Source organism: Dendronephthya gigantea, unplaced genomic scaffold (genome assembly GCF_004324835.1).
Source record: "Dendronephthya gigantea isolate DGI-Jeju-01 unplaced genomic scaffold, DenGig_1.0 000077F, whole genome shotgun sequence".
NCBI lineage: Eukaryota > Metazoa > Cnidaria > Anthozoa > Malacalcyonacea > Nephtheidae > Dendronephthya > Dendronephthya gigantea.
In genome coordinates, this window is record NW_021163087.1 from 670417 (window position 1) to 690517 (window position 20101).

General features: G+C 34.4%; 1 protein-coding gene across 2 annotated transcripts in view; it reads right to left on the reverse strand.

Annotated features, from left to right (window-relative positions):
• LOC114532012 overlaps nucleotides 1-20101 on the reverse strand; it is a 29795-nt gene that overhangs the window by 5552 nt on the left and 4142 nt on the right. Inside the window, exons 2-8 of one of the 2 annotated variants that reach the window (XM_028553609.1) lie at nucleotides 9387-9670; nucleotides 8329-8598; nucleotides 8081-8119; nucleotides 6939-7231; nucleotides 6306-6618; nucleotides 3814-4068; nucleotides 3454-3690 (exon numbers count right to left, since the gene is read on the reverse strand). In XM_028553609.1, the coding sequence (XP_028409410.1) occupies nucleotides 3454-3690; nucleotides 3814-4068; nucleotides 6306-6618; nucleotides 6939-7231; nucleotides 8081-8119; nucleotides 8329-8518 (1327 nt within the window). In that variant the 5' untranslated portion in view covers nucleotides 8519-8598; nucleotides 9387-9670. Of the gene's footprint in view, nucleotides 1-3453; nucleotides 3691-3813; nucleotides 4069-6305; nucleotides 6619-6938; nucleotides 7232-8080; nucleotides 8120-8328; nucleotides 8599-9386; nucleotides 10793-20101 lie in introns of those variants that run through there. The other variant, XM_028553610.1, reaches the window with a different exon arrangement.

A 20101-nucleotide genomic window follows, 5' to 3' on the forward strand; every position in this document is an offset into this window, starting at 1 on the left:
TATTAAATCCTGGCAGCGTATTGGAGTTAAGACATGCGTGCTAGTGTTTCAGTACTGTAAACTATATTAATTGCACACTGTTTTGGTCCTAATGATCTAAATTATAACAAAATAAAGTTCTCATTCCTTTACACTGCCCAAGATGGGTAGGAAAAAGGGCAAAGTGATGGTGCACAAGGACAAATAGTTCCATTAAGTATTGAAGGATTCTTTCCTCGTAAGATCGCAGAAGAAGTGAGAATTTAAAAAGGTGGTATGCAACTAACCTTGGAGAGGTTCGAAGAAACTAAATCCTACTCAAGCAAACTTTTAGCTGCTTTGGTCATGCTCGGTTTGGCAATATTGAAAGATATAATAGGATCCTAATTAAAGAAAAGTATCATCCAATTCTTCAAGGACATGGAATTTCATCTGGTACAAAGATGATCGCACGTCTAACTACATGATAATCACCCTAAGCACATGCACATCTTCTATGTGCCAGAAATCGTTTAGAAGCAAACTCATTCTGGTGATCTCGTTGTCATGGCTTTCCACCTCATATTCCAGATCTAAAACCTATGGAGCACTTGTAGAACCGTTTTAACCGGAAGAGGGCGAGGCACAGACCCGCCAGCCAGGCTGACTTGAGGCAAGTGGTCAACGAATGCTGGCAAGGTATTGAACGTGTGACATTAAAAAACCTATGGAATCTATGCGAGCAAGAATAAAGGTCATTTCAAGAGCAAAAAAGAGGGAACCAAGCAATGACATGTAAATGCATGTTTGCACATTAAAATACGTAAAAATGAATATCATAACATCTCATAGTTGTTGTACAGCATGTATTTTTCAGTTTACTTGTTTACTTTTTTCTAGTTCACTTATCGGTAAGGTTTTCTGTAGAATATTAATATATGCTGCTGAAACAAAGAAATACAGTCACTGGACTCAAACTTTTGCCTCCTACTGTATATATATATATATATATACATATATATATATATATATATATATATTTATTTATTTATTTATAGATATATATATTTATTTATAGATATTTAATTACATTAGAGGGGAACTCGAATGTGAATTTCGACCGAAATCAGTAATGAAGTCGCAGGATAATAATTTACCCACCACCCGAGCCTCACAGCTTTAACATTATTTTGTGGCAAACACAACTTTAATATTCTCAAAAATATTTCACTATAAATCTGATGATGAATATGAGACAGACGTCATTATAATTTCATTTATACAAACTCCGTTTTCATAATGACAAAAAAGAAAAGAAAATCAAAATATTTGCGTGCAAAAACCAGCCGAGGCGCAACATAAAACTTCGGAAGTTGTATGAGACGTCTGATGTTATATTTCATGGTAATTAATAATTAAAATAATAACACTAACTATAGATTAGTGTGACTGAAATGCGGTACACGGCTTTGATTTGATTTCAAAAACGAACGTGCTCTTCCTATATCACACCTATTGAATTCCTCCTACAAACAAAAGAAGCTTCCCTTGTCATGGAAACAGGCTAATATAACACCCATTCCAAAGGAGAAACCTGTTAAGGACATAAACAAACACCTTAGACCTATATCGTTAACCCCTGTCCTATCTAAGCTTGCGGAGGAATTTGTCGTGGAAAAATACTTCGCCCCAGCTGTGCTTACGGTAATAGATCCTTTTCAATTTGGTGGCATCCCTCGATCTTCTGCTACCAAAGCTTTAATTTCCATGATTCATTCTTGGTCTCAAGCCACTGATGGAACAGGTAATGCAGTAAGAGTGGTATTATTTGATTACAAAAAGGCTTTTGACCTGATTGACCACAAAATTCTAGCAAAAAAAGTCATCAATTTACCCATGCCAACTTTCATCAAGCGATGGGTGGTCGACTTCCTCATGAACAGACAACAACGAGTGAAATTAGCAAGATATTGTAAGTCCGAATGGATTGATATCCCTTCCGGTGTCCCTCAGGGAACCAAACTGGGACCCTGGGTGTTTATTCTTATGATAAATGACCTCCGCCCTCCTCATTTCGAGCGATGGAAATACATTGACGATACTACTGCATCAGAAATTATTCATATAGAGACTCATCCAGTAATATTCAAGATGCAGTCGATTGCGTTCAAAACGAAGTGCAAGGAAATCGTAATCAGTTTCACTAAAGTTGAGAAACAATTTCCTCGCCTAAAGATTAATTTAGGTCATATCGAAGTAGTCAAGCATGCCAGAATCTTAGGACTGACAATAACCAGTGATCTAAAGTGGAACCAACATATCAACAACATTATTAAGAAAGCCAACGAACGTATCTATTTTATCATTCAATTGAAACGGGCCCACGTCCCTGAAACTGATGTTTTAAACTTCTACACTACCTGCATCAGACCAGTTATGGAATTTAGCTGCCAAGTATTCCTCTTTGCTCTACCCTCTTGTTTGTCAAACTCCCTGGAACGGATTCAAAAGCGTGTTCTTTCCATAATCTATCCTCAGATGAGTTATGCGGATAGCTTATTTAAATGTGGCATCAAAACTCTGAGTGACAGGCGTGTCGATGCATGCGAGAAACATTTTACTGAAATCAGCACAACACCTGTGGCTAACATGCACGATATCATACCACCTAGATGCCTTTCAAATTACAATCTGAGAAATTCAAGATCTTTTGTCCTTCCAAAAACCAAAACAAATAGATTTAAAAACACTTTTATACCCTCATGCGTGAGACATTTTAATGATAAAATCTAACTTTTAGATCTTTTGAACTATTATATTAGCGTAATTTTATCCTACAATTATGTATTTTAAAAATTCATGTGTAAATAGAGTAAAAATTAATTAACTATTTTTATTAATCTATGTAAATTATAGCACGCAATTCAGCCTTATAGGCTGCTATGTGTTATCTTAATTAAATCTATCTATCTATCCATCTATCTATCTATCTATCTATCTATCTATCTATCTATCTATCTATCTATCTATCTATCTATCTATCTATCTATCTATCTATCTATCTATCTATCTATCTATCTATCTATCTATCTATCTATCTATCTATCTATCTATCTATCTATCTATCTATCTATCTATCTATCTATCTATCTATCTATCTATCTATCATCTATCTACTATCTATCTATCTATCTATCTATCTATCTATCTATCTATCTAATCTATCTATCTATCTATCTATCTATCTATCTATCTATCTATCTATCTAATCTATCTATCTATCTATCTATCTATCTATCTATCTATCTATCTATCTATCTATCTATCTATCTATCTATCTATCTATCTATCTATCTATCTATCTATCTATCTATCTATCTATCTATCTATCTATCTATCTATCTATCTAATCTATCTATCTATCTATCTTATCTATCTTATCTATCTATCTATCTATCTGTTCGTAATGTCAAATTAACGGCTAAATTAACATACCTGTAACAACAAATGTTACACGACATTCAATAATAAATGTCTGATAGTTGCTCATGAAACTGTAGTTGTAGTTCCGCGTGTAATTACCAACAGAGAACCATCCACTGGTTGTGTTAGGATTGCCTGCCCTTGGCGTTGTCGGGCATCTGGGTTTAGGCTCTAACCAACTGATCAAAACTTTTTCTGTTTGACTGCGCACAACCCTCGTAACAGTTTGCGGGCATGGACATGAACAAGCTAAATGGGACAGTAAAAAGATATTGCATCGTAAATCCTAAATAACTTAATCGTAAAAAGTATGCGATGTTTTAAACACAACAGGTGTGTTACATCAGAAAAAGAACTGTTATAAATACTTACGGACAACAGTTAAGTTTACAAAACATTTAAATTGAACCACTTTGCCATCACGTTTATACGAGTACGGGTAAGTAATCACGTGCTTGCCCAGTTGCAAATTTGCAGGAGACTCGTCATAAGGTGGATCAACCTGGCCTCTCTCATAATCAAAACATGTGACTTCCGGGGTTGTCCAATTGACCAATCCAGAATTTGCTCCAGGTTTAGTATATGCAGTAAACTCATATTTTCTACCATATTTACATTCGCATTTACCTGGATTGATGGAAATTAAACATAGTAAAATTACAGGGTACTTGTGAAATGTCGGAAATCCTCGACGAAACCGAAGCAAAGAAAAGGTGTGGACAACGAAGAAACAAGGTTAATAAAAGTTTATCATTATATAATCTTTGATCCACCAATCAGAAATGAAGTATAGTACGCGCTCTCGGGGATTAAAAAAATTTTAAAAACAGTTTTCTATTATATAATGATAAAAACAAATACATACTTAGATGGTTGAAACTATGAAATTTATTTGCAATCCAGGCATATCTGTTTGTTAATGAATATTCTGAAGAAGACTTGAAGTACCGAGTCATGCAGATATATAATTATATAAAAAAGTTCGTCTTGGAAGCAATGAAGATCAGACAAAGGATATCAAACAACACTAAATCTAATCATTTTGCTCAAACGTTTTCGCTTTATTGAAAGCTCCTCAGGTGCTGAATACTTTGTAAGAAATGAGTTGTGACATCCTATATTTACATAATTATTTCACTGGTTTGCCACTACGTCACTACACGTGTGGTGTTGGATTACTTACTGGTAATTTTTTACAAAAATATTACACACAAACCAAGATATGAAAATATATAACAAAATCTTATACATAAACTCTTATTATTATCAAAATGAATTTAAGTCCGGCTGGAGTATAGTTATGTCTCTTGCCTTTGACTCCCTGACTAAGCGGTCTGAATGACTGTCACATTGATAAATCGGCATAATCTGGAAGTTGCAGGAATTTTTCAGCAAAGCTACTGCAATTTTTCTAGAACAGCAATTTTTCAACAAAGCTACCCTAAAAACCTTATCACAAATGGAATAACGAAAGCAACCTCTCTAGGTACCACTGGCCCAACTTAGAACACCAAAACCAGAGATGACAGAGCAAAGATCCTTCCGCTGGTTTTGACACATAATCCAAACAACCCACAAGTAATCAATAAAATAAAACAGGACATGCAATTCCATGAGAACTCCGAGAACATGAAAACAATTCTGGAAAGTACGAAGTTTATTGTCAGCCGCCGCCCACCAAAAAAATTGAAGAAACAGCTTACACAAGCCCGGTTCGTTTCCGAGAGAACTCCCAGCAGTGTAACAAAATGCGGAGAAACAAGATGCGGTACCTGTGCAATCATATTGACCGGAATTGATATCAAACTGAAGAACGGCAAAGCGTGGAATATAAAATGTCAGATGAATTGTAAATCGCGGAACGTTATATATACGTTCCACTCTGCACAAAAAGTTTTTATGTCGGCCAAACTGAAAATCTCCGTCACAGAGTTACGTTACACAGACAGCAAATAAACCATGAAGAATATTGCCACTTAGCAGTAAGTGAGCACATCAGAAATGTAGCAATGGCAACTTGCAGATTATGCGGATTTATCAATGTGACAGTCATTCAGACCGCTTAGTCAGGGACTCAAAAGAAAGAGACATTATAACTATACTCCAGCCGAATTTAAATTCATGTCAATAATAATACCATGCAGTTTATGTAAGATTTGTTATATATTTTCATATCTTTGTTTGTGTGAAATATTTATGTAAATAATTACCAGTGAGTAATCCAACACCACACGTGTAGTGACGTAGTGTCAAACTAGTATAATATGTAAATATAGGATATCACAGCTCGTTTCTTACAAAGTATTCGGCACATGAGAAGCTTTCAATAAAGCGAAAACGTTTGTGCAAAATGATTAGATTTAGTATTGTTTGATATCCTTTGTCTGATCTTCATTGCTTCCAAGACGAACTTTTTTTATATACAGCCACTTGTGTTATCAACCTACATGCACATTTTTTGATATATATATATATATATATATATATATATAAATATATATATATATATATATATATATATATATATATATATATATGTCTATCGATTAAAAAGGTTCTGGATTAAAAAATAGTTAATTTTCGGTTGCTAATTGCTACCTTCATCAAGAGTTTAGAGTTCTAATGTTCATGCAAGCAGTATAGACAGACTATTATGTTGTGCCACTACCCTTGCATGACTGCACGATTGGTACGTAAATTTGAGGAAAGTGTTTATGCTCATTTACTGATCTTTCGTCTAAAATACGTGTCACGAACAAAATAGTACAAACAAAAGACTCTTCCTGGAACCATTGCACTCGATTTTGGACAAAAGAGCAGTGAATGAGCATAAACAGTTTACAAAAAGCTTCACCAAAACTTACCGAATGACGTGCAGGAAGCATCGATCGTTTCATTCAAAACTTTCTCCAACGTTTCTAATTTTACTTCAAACATTCGCTCTGGTGTCGGCCATCTTTTGACACGAAGTTTAAAGCCTGAAAAGTTGAACTTTCCTACAATGCCGCCAGTTAAACTAACATGTACAATTGTGACATTCTTTTTAACATTTATACATTGATTCATGAGCTGTTTTTGATCTTTTAAAATATCGTGTGTTCCGTTCCTTAACAATAGCAACAAAATAACGTCGTCAACATCAGGACGGAAATTCTTAGGACTTGTGTCGTTTAACACCTTTAAAAAACACAGCAACAACTTAGAATTATGTATTATCGAACTTTGAAATCACAAATTTCCACAGCCTATTTGATTTTTTTTCCACCTTTTCCTGATCGAAGACGCTAAATATCCCAACGCTCTTATACCAATAATATTAAAATAATAATAATAATAATAAAATTATTTAATCTTTTGGCAGTTATTGGGAGAGGGCTCTTATGATCATTTGCTTGTTTCGTTATTATTAAACTTGTAAGAAAGCAATGGTGATTTTCATCTTTTTTGGATTAATTAGGGCGTGCATGTGGGAGCCAGCAACATTTTGTTATACTTACACTGTTCACAAGATCACAGACACTTTTTCTGGTCGCGTTGCTATAGCTGTTTGAATCATTGTAAACATGAATACTATCCAGCCACTTTAACAAGTGTGTTTTATTCCTGATTTCTCCAACTTTTAATAATTCTGTTGCTGTGCTATTGGAGAAGCTGATGAAACCCAGATGGGTGCCTTGTTCCTCCACTCCAAGTTTTTCATTTTTAATAAACTTTTTTAGGATTTTGACATGGGGATTGAGGCCAAAAAATTTGGAATTGTCCCAGAGAACGAGAATATCTTTTTTGCAGCCTTAAAGTAAATGCAATTTACTCATATAAGTTATTCAAGCCGTATTTTAAATTTGAGGCAAGATATTTTATATATTTTCCGTTATTCCGTATTTCATGTGTTGATTTTTTCCTGCAATTACTATATAATTATGTTACGTCGACAAAACAAAAAAATACCCGCCGTTCCTTTTTAGAAACTATAGGTTTTGATCCCCAAAAAAGTGTTTCAACAAGCAATTTGAGAAAAGCATAATTCCAGACATATATCTGGAGGATTTTCTAAGGATTTTTCAGGTTTCAAGATTTTTTTTTTCAACGGACCTTTATTAAGTATATCGTTACTTATACATCTTCCTAACACAGGAAATACAGCTTCACCGCTATATTCTTAACGAAATACTCTAATTCAATTACTGTCTGACCAAAATTTCATATGAGCGGTCTGACCATTTTGACCGCCTAAAGGAAACCGTCCAAATGAGCAACTTACACTCAAAGAGTCTCTAGAATTACGCTACTTGGGAACCAGAATATTTTTTACGCTTGTAAAAATCTTTTTCTACAAACTCGTTTTTAAATGTAATTATACTAAAACAATTATGAATGTCCCCCATGCATGCAGTGTTATGTGCAGAACCGATGCGCAGAAGCCGCTGTATGTAACGTAAATCTTTAATCACACAATGTATTTCATGCCAGATTGAAAATTCGCCTTACGCGTATTTTAGTCACATCAACAGCCATACTTTCGTCAAAATCCATCAGACGGTAACGTCCCGCGTGTCTTTCCATCATTGCATGGAAACTTTTTATTCAAATTGGTATTCCAATATTAATTTTTACCGACAATTAAAAGTTGTAAACCTACCTCTTTTTCTGGTATCTTCCTTGATTGTTTTTTCCGTTTCTGTATAAGAGTTAAAAAACATGTAATTAAAATAATACAAACTCAAATTGAATTCTCTATTCGAAACAAACAACATGGATGTACAGGAACATGTCTAGAAAGTGTGATTGACATGAATTAAGACTTGAGAGTTTGGCTGCATGAAACTGTTTTGATGAAGTGGAAGTAAGAGAGAGTTTTTGAAAAATCTTTATAAACACAACACTTGCCTTCGCCTTCGCCTTTACAGGAGCGAACATAAACCATAATATCACATGATTTCTCCCGCCCTCCATACAGTTGAAATATATTCTTGATTTTATTAAAACCAACAGGAAAACTGTGCGGTGATCTTACGTCTGGCTCCACTTTTAAACGACGGAGTTGAAACTTGTGTCGACATGAAATATTTGGTTTCATCCAAAAAATTGGATCTGACAAGTTACTGTAAGTAAAACGGTCTATTCGTTGCTCTTGAAAATGACATGTGCATTTGCCCTCTAACAGAAAAGAATGCAAAATTTATTTCGTTTTTTAAAATGACTTCAATGGCAGTTGACTTAAAACGAAATATGCGAAGTGCAATCATAAACTGCATATATATGTGTAAGGAGACCAGGGTGGCTGCTTGCATCCCAGCTCGTTTAGAGTTGTTTAACTATAGTTAGCGTTAACAACAGTAGAGTAATCCTCAGCTTTATACTAACTAGTTACCTGCTATACAATTCTCTTCACGTACGCAATTATATATGCTTAAGTTCAGTTAATTAGAGAAATTATTCTAATTTGATAAATTAGATCTAAATTTCTGCCGTTCTTAATTAATTTTATTAAACAATTATTTCCACAAAAACAAACATATTCACGACAATTAGACACAAAACATCATACCCATGATAAAGAAGTCAAAAATTCACACGCAACTCCAAATAGGCTGTTTTTATGCTTTATAATGCGTCTCGTCATATTTCATGCACTGTTCAATAACTGCATGCACTAGTAGCATAATGGAAGCAACACAAATATGGAGAAATTTAAAAAGTTGCGATTATTATTACAGATTCTGCACGACTGTACTTCATTTTAAAATGTATTTACGTAACAATGCGATAAATTATTCGTCAAAAACATTTTCTACGAGACATTGCCAGAAATGGCAATTGAAAAACAAGACAGTGTGGCAGATTGCACAGGTAATTAATTCTTATCGAATTACAAATCATCTCCTGAACGCCATGCATAAGACTAGAGCAAATAATTAAAGCAAAGTACGATCATTAAAACTTACCAACAATGGGACACAACTTTATGTAGTCATTAAATCTTTCATCAAGATAGTGAAATGTCTCGTTGCAACACTGTGATATTTTGATATCATCGTCATTTAAACATTCTCTTTCTCATTGCTTTCTGTCTTGAACGAATTCAGACCATTCTCTTTTACAAAACTCTGACTCTTCTTCTTCCCCAAAAACGAGGTTTGCAGCAAAATAAATCATTATAACCGTCTGTAAAACTTCTTTACAGTTGCCAAATATGATTGGTTTACATCGGCTTCGTTTAGTCCTCATTCTATAAAGATAAGTTAAAGTTGTGTTTACAATGTGTATAAAATGTGCAGTCTATAAAATCTAAAAAGTTACGGTGTTAGCAAGGGTAATAAAAAACTGGATAGGAGACTGGACTGACGTAAAAACGACAACATAGTTGAAATTCGTGATGTCACGAGTATTGCGAACATGCCAACGTTTCTTAAGTATTTTTCTATATTTTCTAAGTTCCAAGAATTATATTGAAGCCAACCGCCCACCGTCCATGAAAAAACAGAATGTGGCATTGTCCCGTAACAATCGGCCCGGGTGGCATCCAGAAATTAGTACACGGGCAGGCGGGCACAACCTCCTGCATCTTTCAATGATGAAAAACTCACAACAAAATATTATATTTGGAACGTTCAATAAAAACTAAGGATTTATTTAACCTTGAGAACTATTGACAAACATCTGTAATGGACAGATTAATTTAACTTTTTATTTAATTTATTGTTTGAGAAAGCGCTATTATTTCTAATTGGTACAATTCGCAGATAACCTTAAACACTCTTGAGATATTAAATATTACGAATTTATTCGAAGAAAAAGGCTGCGGAAACATAAAACACTTCAATAACTCTCCTTCGATAAAACGGCCAAATACAACGAACATAATTATCGTATCTTGGCAACGAAGCTAATTACGGCTTTTGATTGGTTAATAGCAGAACCTGAGCTAGCACACACGCGGGCAGTTGCTGCCACTACGAGAGAAATGACCTTTGCTGAATAGGTGGAAATTTTGTCAGAGTATGCGCGAATAAATAAGTGCGTGTACTATGTGGCGTGACACACGCGAGAAAATTTTCGCTTAGAAGCGCGGGAAAATTAAGGCATTTAAAAGTTTAAAAGCTAAAAGAAACAAAATTAATACACAGAAAACTAAAGCCTCGTTTATTGTACTCTTGCTTTTTCTTGAACACGTATCAATATTTTTCACTGTTGCCGGTAGAGCAAAGAGGAACGAAACATGTTGCATTTGTGAGATAATAAACAGAATTTTAATTCAAAACAATAGGAATTTCACACTCGTTGGATGCTCGGGCGCCGGTCGGAGTATCCTCGTACCCTCTTTCGAAACTTCGTTTTACAGGCCCAAGTTTAGGCCACTGAGCTATATAATAATTCCTGGAGGACCGGCTCGTCATTTTTCGGTAACTTCGCCGCCATCTTTTTGTCCGCAAAAACATGGCGGACTTCGCCCTTCTGCGCAACCGCAGAAGCTCTGCTGACGCCACATGGTTCCTTTTGGCCATGGTAGTTACCACTGACCGGGCTCAATTATGAGCCCGCTACAAGGGTGTTCTCCCCCCTGGATTTAGTAAACAACAGGTTCTCCCCCTGGCCTTTATAAAAAAAATTTCCCGTGAAAACTTGTTTTGTTTTTTTGAAATATAAAGTCATGAAAACATCATTAATTGCATTTTTTTGAAATATAAAGCGGTTTTTTAAGATGAATACAAGTCGTAGACGCTGTTATTGCCAACGCAAGAACAAATATGTATTAAAACGTCAAAAATTTGTGGACAAAATTGAAGATTTTAATTCTGACACGAACTGACAGGTGTTTTTTTTATATTTTCATTATTTCTACATTCCTATAACAAATGCTTGAACTTTTTGGCACTATTGTCGGACATTTTGGGGACAATTGGATATTTATGGACATCAATTAGACTTTTTTGAACCCTGCATGAACAGCAGAATTACTGAAAGTATGGAATTAATAATGTTTTCTTGAATAGTCTTGAATGTCTTCAGAACAATATATCTAGGTATAATCCAAAGAAACAGAGACCAAAGCTCAGGGGCAAGATGCTTGGCAGCTGACTAAGTGCAAGAATATAGTTTTAACCATGAGTCATATTTGCATAATATACTTTTCAGTTAGGTCATCCGCTTAATTGTACCTCAATGGGCTATAAAAGTTTTCAATATTATCTAATTGCACCCCTGGACCCCTGGTCTTATTAATGAATAATATTCATCCCTCCATAGACTTAATTACTCCTAGCTGATTAGCCCATTGAATTTAGCCCTCTTGAAGATTGATACCATAAACAGAAAATTATAAAAGTGGCTGCAGATTGAAGATACACTGCTTACACAATGCATGTTTATATTTATTTCTTTTATAAATATAACAATGGTTATAAAAATAACAGCCAAAAACAAAATCAGATAACATGGTAATTAAGGATAACAATGCAGATTCATAAGAATGTGTATAATATGCTTAATACATTTCAGTTCAATGTTCCAACAAATTGCATGACAATTAATTAATAAGCCATCTTTAGCTTGCTTTATTTCATTAATTAATAAGCCATCTTTAGCTTGCTTTATTTCATAGCATCTTCATCCTGAAAAATATAAATGGAGATCTGATCAAGATTTATTCACAAGGTGCAAGTTAAAAATCAATTAATTATAAGCCATGATAATTGATTTGAATTTGACAAGGCAAACAAGATAACATATTCACTAGGTTTTAACAGTCACCATCATCGAGGTTGAAATTTACACTGTTTGCAGCAAAAATCTTATTACTTTGTATCAGCACCCACTCAGCACTTTTGTCAGTTAGATCATGTTAATTATTGCTTAAATCTAATACACTCACTGGGGGGAAGGTTTACCTATTTACATTATTGTTTGCTATCATGAAAACAAAATAGACCAAACTCAAAGATTGACATTGCCAGGAATTTAATTCCTTCCCCACACAAGACAAGAAAATGATAAAGTTTGAGTATATAACATTGCACATGTACCAAAGGTCTAAAATAGTATATTTGCTGTTTGTACCATAAGTTTTGATGGATTTATATGGCTCAGAACCTTTGGCAGTCAGTTTATATTCGAGTCTAAAGGCAAAAAACTGAAATTGTTATAAAAACCGGCTTACCTGGGTAACCTGGATGCCATAAAATAACAGCCGAATGAGAAAAATCATTCCCCCGATAAGTGAATTAAGGTGGCTCCCTAGAGTTTTGTAAAAATTCTAGATAGTAGGTTTGTTGTGGCGAATTAAGCGCCAATATTGCAGACTAAAGATCATTAGTATACACCCGACTATCGTCTATTACAAATCCTACATTCTGATTGGCTACTCAACCATCGTCTATTCGTGATAGTGCACGTTTGGGAAAAATTCGCTCGCGCGACCGTATAAAATTGCATTAATTAAATTATTTTTCGGTGTAATTTTGCGGTGTATCGATTATTTCCTCGAAATTAATATATCTATGTACAGGGTGTATACTAAAACAATTAGACAACTCGCCTTCGTTGCCTATGAGCGGATAGTCAACTCAGGCTTCGCCTTCGTTGACTATTCGCTCATAGACAACTCGGACTCGTTGTCTAATTGTTAAATAATACTTTTGATTATATTGTGGAGTACGTTAGAGATGAGAAACTGTTGACGGATTAACCAAAGAGTAAATATATAAAGAGGTTTCACTCTGGCGAAAATCGGTCACACGCATAGCTGAGCCACACTACGCATGCGTAATATTCCAGCCAGTACCTTTGTGGTTTTTAATGAGGAAAACACCAATTTTTATCATAAAAACAACGATTTTAAAAAAACTATCCAAGCAATTTGCTGTTTTGTTACAAATTCAAAAGAATGGGTTGGGATGGACATTTTGAACAACAAATTGGGCTGTGAACAGTACTTGAACACGGCGAAAACGTAAAATTATACGCGAAGGAGTGAAGTTCGAGAAGAACCTAGAATGTTTAGTGTTTACAAAGTCAAAAGACGAGGAAAAAGTTGTTTTATATGAGACTTAATGCGCTGCCTTGTGTAGTTTCTGTGGGAAAAAGCTCAGATGTTGTTGAGAAATGACGGTTCGGGATATTTTGTATGATAATGTAGTGGTAAGAACTTAAATTCGCTTCTTGTAAATAGTGAAAAACTTTCGAAGAACAACAAAGAACAGCACTTGACCGAAAGCGTCTTTTTTTCCTAAATTCCCCTGTTTTATCCGTCTTTGTGCATTATGTTATTGATAATTTATATGCTTGTAACTTATTTTCTTCTCTGTCGTGTTTTTTGTACATTAAATACTAAATAAAACGTATAAAGACAAGAATAACAAACATTTAATAGACCGGCATGGCCGCTACTGTGGGCAGATCGCTCCTTCAAGTTTCAAAACCAAGTGAACGTTTCTCAAACGATAAACCGTACTCCTTAGGTGGATAAAAATGATCGCTTACTATCACTGTTCAAAATTTTTTACCTTTTATGGGGATCTAAAGGATCGTTTCCTTAATATCGCCACTTTTTGCATATCGAACTGTGTTTTCCTATACTTTTCTATGGAAAATCCGGCCATGGTACTGGCTGCTGCATATTAAATGTTTATTTGGCATATTTAATTTGCCCTTGATGGCGCAGAATGGCGTAGAAATAGCGTGGAAATGACGTGTCACGGAAAATTCGTGTGACATGCTAAAGTATTGAATTTCGCCACAGTGAACCCTCTTTATATATTTACTCTTTGGATTAACTATGAAGGTCGTTGCTATGGAAACAGTAAGGTTTCAACATGGCCGCTAATTATAATTTAATTGCAATTATCTCGTGAATCCTTCGGTGAATTTTTTTTATTTTTCACCGAATGCTTTGCAGGTCATTTAGTAAACGACCGGACAATTTTAAAAGAAAGTTATTGATAGGCTTTTTTTTAATTGCGTAAAACCATATTTTCCCCCTTTAATTTTTTTTGTATCGATAACTTTTTCTTAAAATTGTCCTGTCAATTACTAACCATCTGGGAAAATGTTCAGTGGAAAAAGAACATTTTTCACCGAAGGGTTTGTGAAATAATCGTAATTTAATGATAATTGGTGGCCATATTGAAACGTCATTGTTTCCATGGCAACAGCTTATATAATTGGCCAATCAATATTTTCTTATTTCGAACATGGTAATCAATACGTTAAAGCTAATTTTAATCTATAGTTTACAATGTTGGGGCTTAATTCTGCGTCATCAAACCTGCACTTAAGAAATTCTCAAAACCCTAGGGAGCCACCTTAAGCCATTCAAAACGTCAGACTTATAGAGCACAAAGCTACGTCTCCTTTCCATTTGTTGAACAGGGAAAAAAAGAAACGCTTTTATCCATTTTATATGAAAAACAAAAATATATATACGGAAAGCTGAAAATATTTTCACAAAAATCGGGAGGGAGATGGACACACTTTTTCACCTTGTATCGCGGTATGTCAGTGGTAACCACCATGAGCAAAAGGAACCATGTGGTGTCAGCAAAGCTCAAAATCCGCCATGTTTTTGCGGACACGATTTGGCTGCGAGCCGGTCCTCCAGGAATTATTATATAGCTCAGTGGTTTAGGCCCAACGATCTCTATGAGGCGGAATTTTGAGGGCAATCAAAAGTTTGAGTACAAAAACTATGAGTAACAGAGATTATTTTTTATTCCTGTTTCGTTTGGAGGAACTCGTTAAAATCTTAAAATGATTTACTTTTTTTTAAACAACTCTTCAGAATTTGGGCGAAAAAAAGGATATTTTCAAGCTTCGCAAACACAAGAAACACAGAAAATTAGAAAACACGCTTTTAAATACAGCTATAGTATTAAATGAAGGCATTGAACATTATTTTGAAACAATCTGAACAAAATAGTACCAATTTTAAACGGCATTTGAGCAGCGACAAATAATGGAAATCATATATACACCCAGTCTTAAAAATGTGTAAAAATTCAGTCAGAATTTTTACGACCACAATTCTTGTGAAAATTAAAAGTTTATAGAATAAAGGCTCTTTTAAAGCGGCTCTTGTTTTAAGGCACTCGACTAGATTTTTCACACATTTGCTTTGAAAATGCATGAAATGTCGGATATTATCGAAAGTAAGCAAGTTTGAAAGGCAGTCACGGCTTGGTGTGACGATCCAATATAAAATGTTTAAAAATTTTCTGTGAGTTAAAAAGCTGAAAAATATATACTTGCTAAACCGCAGTATCCCGAAAAAATTTCCTTGCTCCACAGCTGTCTTAAAATTAGACAATATTTTTAACGAGCGTTTTGCCTCATCTTCTCGCAGCTCAAAATTGTGTCTGGCTATCCTTGACCCAGATGAAAGTTTAAGAATGCAAACTCGTTGGTCTGAACTTAAAAAAATTGCCTGTTGAAAACAAAATCTTAGCAAAATCTCGTTGACTTGCCACATTGAAAACAGAAAAAACCCACTTCGAACATAAAAATTGTAAAAAGAAGCTTTTCGCCCGCAATTTTTTGAGCAGCGCAGACAAAATTCCCACTTCTTTGTGAAAAATCTAGTCGAGTGCCTCAAAACGAGAGCTGCTTTAATTATAAAAGAGGCTTTATTCTATAAACTTTTTATTTTTACAGGAATTGTAGTTGAAACATTTTTAAGACTGCATGGGTGTATGATTGTCATTATTTGTGGCTTCTCAAATGCTGCTAAAAATTGGTGTACTATTTTGTTTAGATTGTTTCAAAATTATGTCTGTGCCTTCATTTATTTTCATACTATACAGCAGTGTTTAAAAGCGTGTTTTCTAATGGACCAAATCTATAGGACAAGTCTAGGTTGATGATATCGGATAGCCAAAGTAATCGACAAAATACTTGGAAAAAGACCCAAAACACGCCGAAAAGTGGTAATAGTATATGTATCCTATACAAATCATACTATTAAGTTCAAAATTTGCCAGGTCTTGGTAAAGCCCGTTCACATTACCGAAATCTTGCCACAGATCAGCGGTCCACCCTGGTGCAGGCCATCCTCTGCTGTTGGCCTGGATTTTGTGGCTTAGACCAAGACCAGGCCAGGTCTAGGCCGGATAAACAACGTTCACATAAAATTATAGGCCTAGGCCTAGTCCAGGCCAGGTCAAAGCACATAGTGTAAACGCGGCAATAGAGATCGTTAGGCCTAAACTGCATGGGCCTATAAAACGAAATTTCAAAACGCGTGCATGGAAGACATTATGGCACTAGGTATAATCAGTATGTTATCTACTAAGTAAAAAAGTAAACCACTGCAAATAATTGATTTAATGAACCCAAATTGTAAATATTCCCTCAATAAACTTATTATAACAATGGAAAAATGTTTATTTTTTATTGTTATGCATTGATCAAAACTCCAGAATTATATGATATAATTATGTTGAATGATACATATAGTAATATACACTAAAAAATTGGCCCACGTCAGAAACAATTAGCTTGTGATTTGTGCAAGCATGGTTATCCTCACTGCATAAAACTATTTACTCTAAGTATGAACATTTCTTAAAGGATGCAGCCTAGACAGATAATTTTTATGATTATGCTCAATTGAGAACTCCAAAACATGTATATAATTGTAATGTCAACAATTCATTAGGCACTGGTTACTGTTCTGTCCATGCAGTATTCTGTGAAGATATTATATTCCATTTGAATAATCCATACTAAACTTCATTATATTAAAATGGACTTGTTAGCACACTGAATTTGACCATGTTGAGGAATAATTGTTGATCATGAAGCAAAAATCCCAGGATAAGCTCGTTTGAAACATGTAAACGATCCAGTCGCTCTTCACCAAAAACAGCAATGTTATATGAGTTCTAAAGAACATTAAAACAACTCTCGGAAATGATATTAAAAGCAATTTGATACTTTAAAAAAATATATTGAAAATAGCACAAACTAGAGGGGCAATTTTTCTCAAAAGTATTGACACCATTTGCGCGAACGAGGATTTGGCAACAGTAATTCAACGCCCAATATCTCGGAAAATGCCTGGAGATCACCGGGATCATTCAAGCTGATTTGAAGCTTATATGATTGTCTTTCGAGTTACCAAGAATGAAGAAAATCGAACCATGGGAATTCTAGATATTTTATTTTAAACATGCATTGTAAACAGATTTACACCTAAGTCGGCTATTCGCGGGGAGTCGATCAAGTTCGAGCTTCAATATAACAGATAGAATATAACATTTACCTCTGAGATTTTTGCGGAAACCACTAGATCTTTACTTCTTCTGTAACTGCACTTGAAAATTTACCCGAAAATTTAAATATTTATATTTTTTCTTCATTCATTTCGCGACGAGTATAATGCAAAAATTTTAGCCAAAATTTTTCTGAGACGCGTTGAGAAAATATAGCGATCTCATTGGTCGAGAGCTCACGTGACAAATTGCTAATTGCTTGTCCAACCTCTAGCTCTGTCACGATGTAAAGAAAGGAGGAGCGACGAGCGTTGCTTCAAAACATTCCCGGCGAAAAAAATCAAGCAATTCTTTCAGAATCTACGCAATTTATCAACTTATGTTATAAATTACGAGCATTTATTTGAACAAAAATATAATTTGGAAGGTTTATTACATACATAGAGCAAGTCGATCAAATCATTTTGACGGTATAGTATTGATTATAAGTATTTTGTTTTGTATCGATTTACGCGTCGAAGTATCCACATCATAGATATAATATATGCACCGCGATTTATTTACATTATTTACAACGCAACTATTTTGGCTATTCTTATGAAATGACGGAAAAAATGTTGCTATCATATAAATGTAGTGAATGTAGTCACACTTGTTTGACGAAGAAAAGAGACTAAACTGAGAAAATCGCGCCCGGTTTACATGAGCAACTAAAGTTATAATTTATTCGTGACAATATCCGCCACTAACCTAACTTGAGTACTTTCAGTTTGAGTAATTCCTGTTGATTAATGTTTACCCTAGTTCATTATATGTTTTCTGGCATGAGTCAAAATGTGTATTTTGGGACAATTGTCTGATTCCTTAGGTATCACGGGGCATGGAAAGTTTCCACTATCATTGGATCCCTAGTGGAATCAGTCCCCGCGCACAACCTCCTGCATCGTTCAATAACGAAAAACTCATAACAAAATTATATTTGGAGCGTTCAATAAAAACTAACGACTTTTTTTACCTACAACACATCTTCAGAGTTTATTGACAAATATCTCTAATGGACGGATTATTTATGTTATTTACATTTATTGTTTGATAAAGCGTCCTTATTTCTAAATTTTCTAAACTTAAACCATTTCTTAATATGCAAGGTATACAGTTCCTCTTTCTAACAATAATTCTATCGATGTTCGCTTCAAAAATAATATCTTGTAGATAGTTGTAATTTATTCATATATTAATTATATGTTTGTCAGCTGCTCTAGAGATATCTTTAGCTTCTTTATTAAATGTTCGAAATATAATTTACTTGACTGTCTTAGTGTTTCACGTACATTATGCTGTGGAATGGTAATTATGTAACTGAAGATTAGGAAAAAATGCTCAGGTAGCGTTAACGAAACCGGCGATAAGAATATTTCACTTTGCAACGCGGGAAGCCAGCGTAAACCTCCGAACAAAAACAGTTCCTGTGACATATTTTGTTCAACAAAAATACCATAATATACTATATTAAACCTCTCCTGCTCGGCTTATAACCGTATCAGAGTTCTTTTGGTCTTGCGATCCGGAAAAATGTAGTTAATCATGGCCCGTTGGATGCATAATATGCAGAGTCTATAATACGCATTTGAACAAACACAATTTCAAGTCATGAGCTTTTAAACAAAAAGCTTTCTCAGTTTGATGACATTATCGCACTTGTGAAACGTGAAATATTACTTTCTAGATCTGATAAGAAATATGAGAACATTTTGTAGTCGAAAACAAAACCGTTTTTAATAAGAAATGTTGCCCGTGAGTATTCTAGCAACATGTTTTTTTTCTCCGAAAATTTTATATATACGACAAGTACACGACCAATAATATACCTGTTGTAGAGCCAACCTCAGCTTTTTAAGATTTTGCTATTTAGGTGTCGAAACATGGATGAATGAATATTAAAAGATTACTACTTTAGAATTTATTTCTTATTAGAACTTGATTGTGTAAAGTTTTCTTGGGTATTATACATGCATGGAAATATATAATATAACCGATATATGATCATTATAGTGCACGCGTGATAATAATTTCCTGCCTCGCGTCTTTATATTTTACAGCATAATATATAAACAAAATAATTAATGGTAGCAATACTTTACTATAAAAATGTTAAATACGCTAAAAGAGAACCCCTTCAAAAACCTGAGCCTTTTCTGTGTTTAAATAATGGAGAACTAGACCCTTTATTGGACTCATTTTAACCACAAAACATGCACTAAATAAATTATAATATACTTGCATGAATGGCAGTTCAAAAACGAACTGAAAAACACAAGTTACATTACAAAGATTGGTAATAGTAGAGCAAAGTACAAATATACAATTATATGTATACTTAGGTAATACAATTACTATAACATGGAATTATAATAATTCACAAGTAGGTATACTAATCGTTAGAAACCTAAAGCATT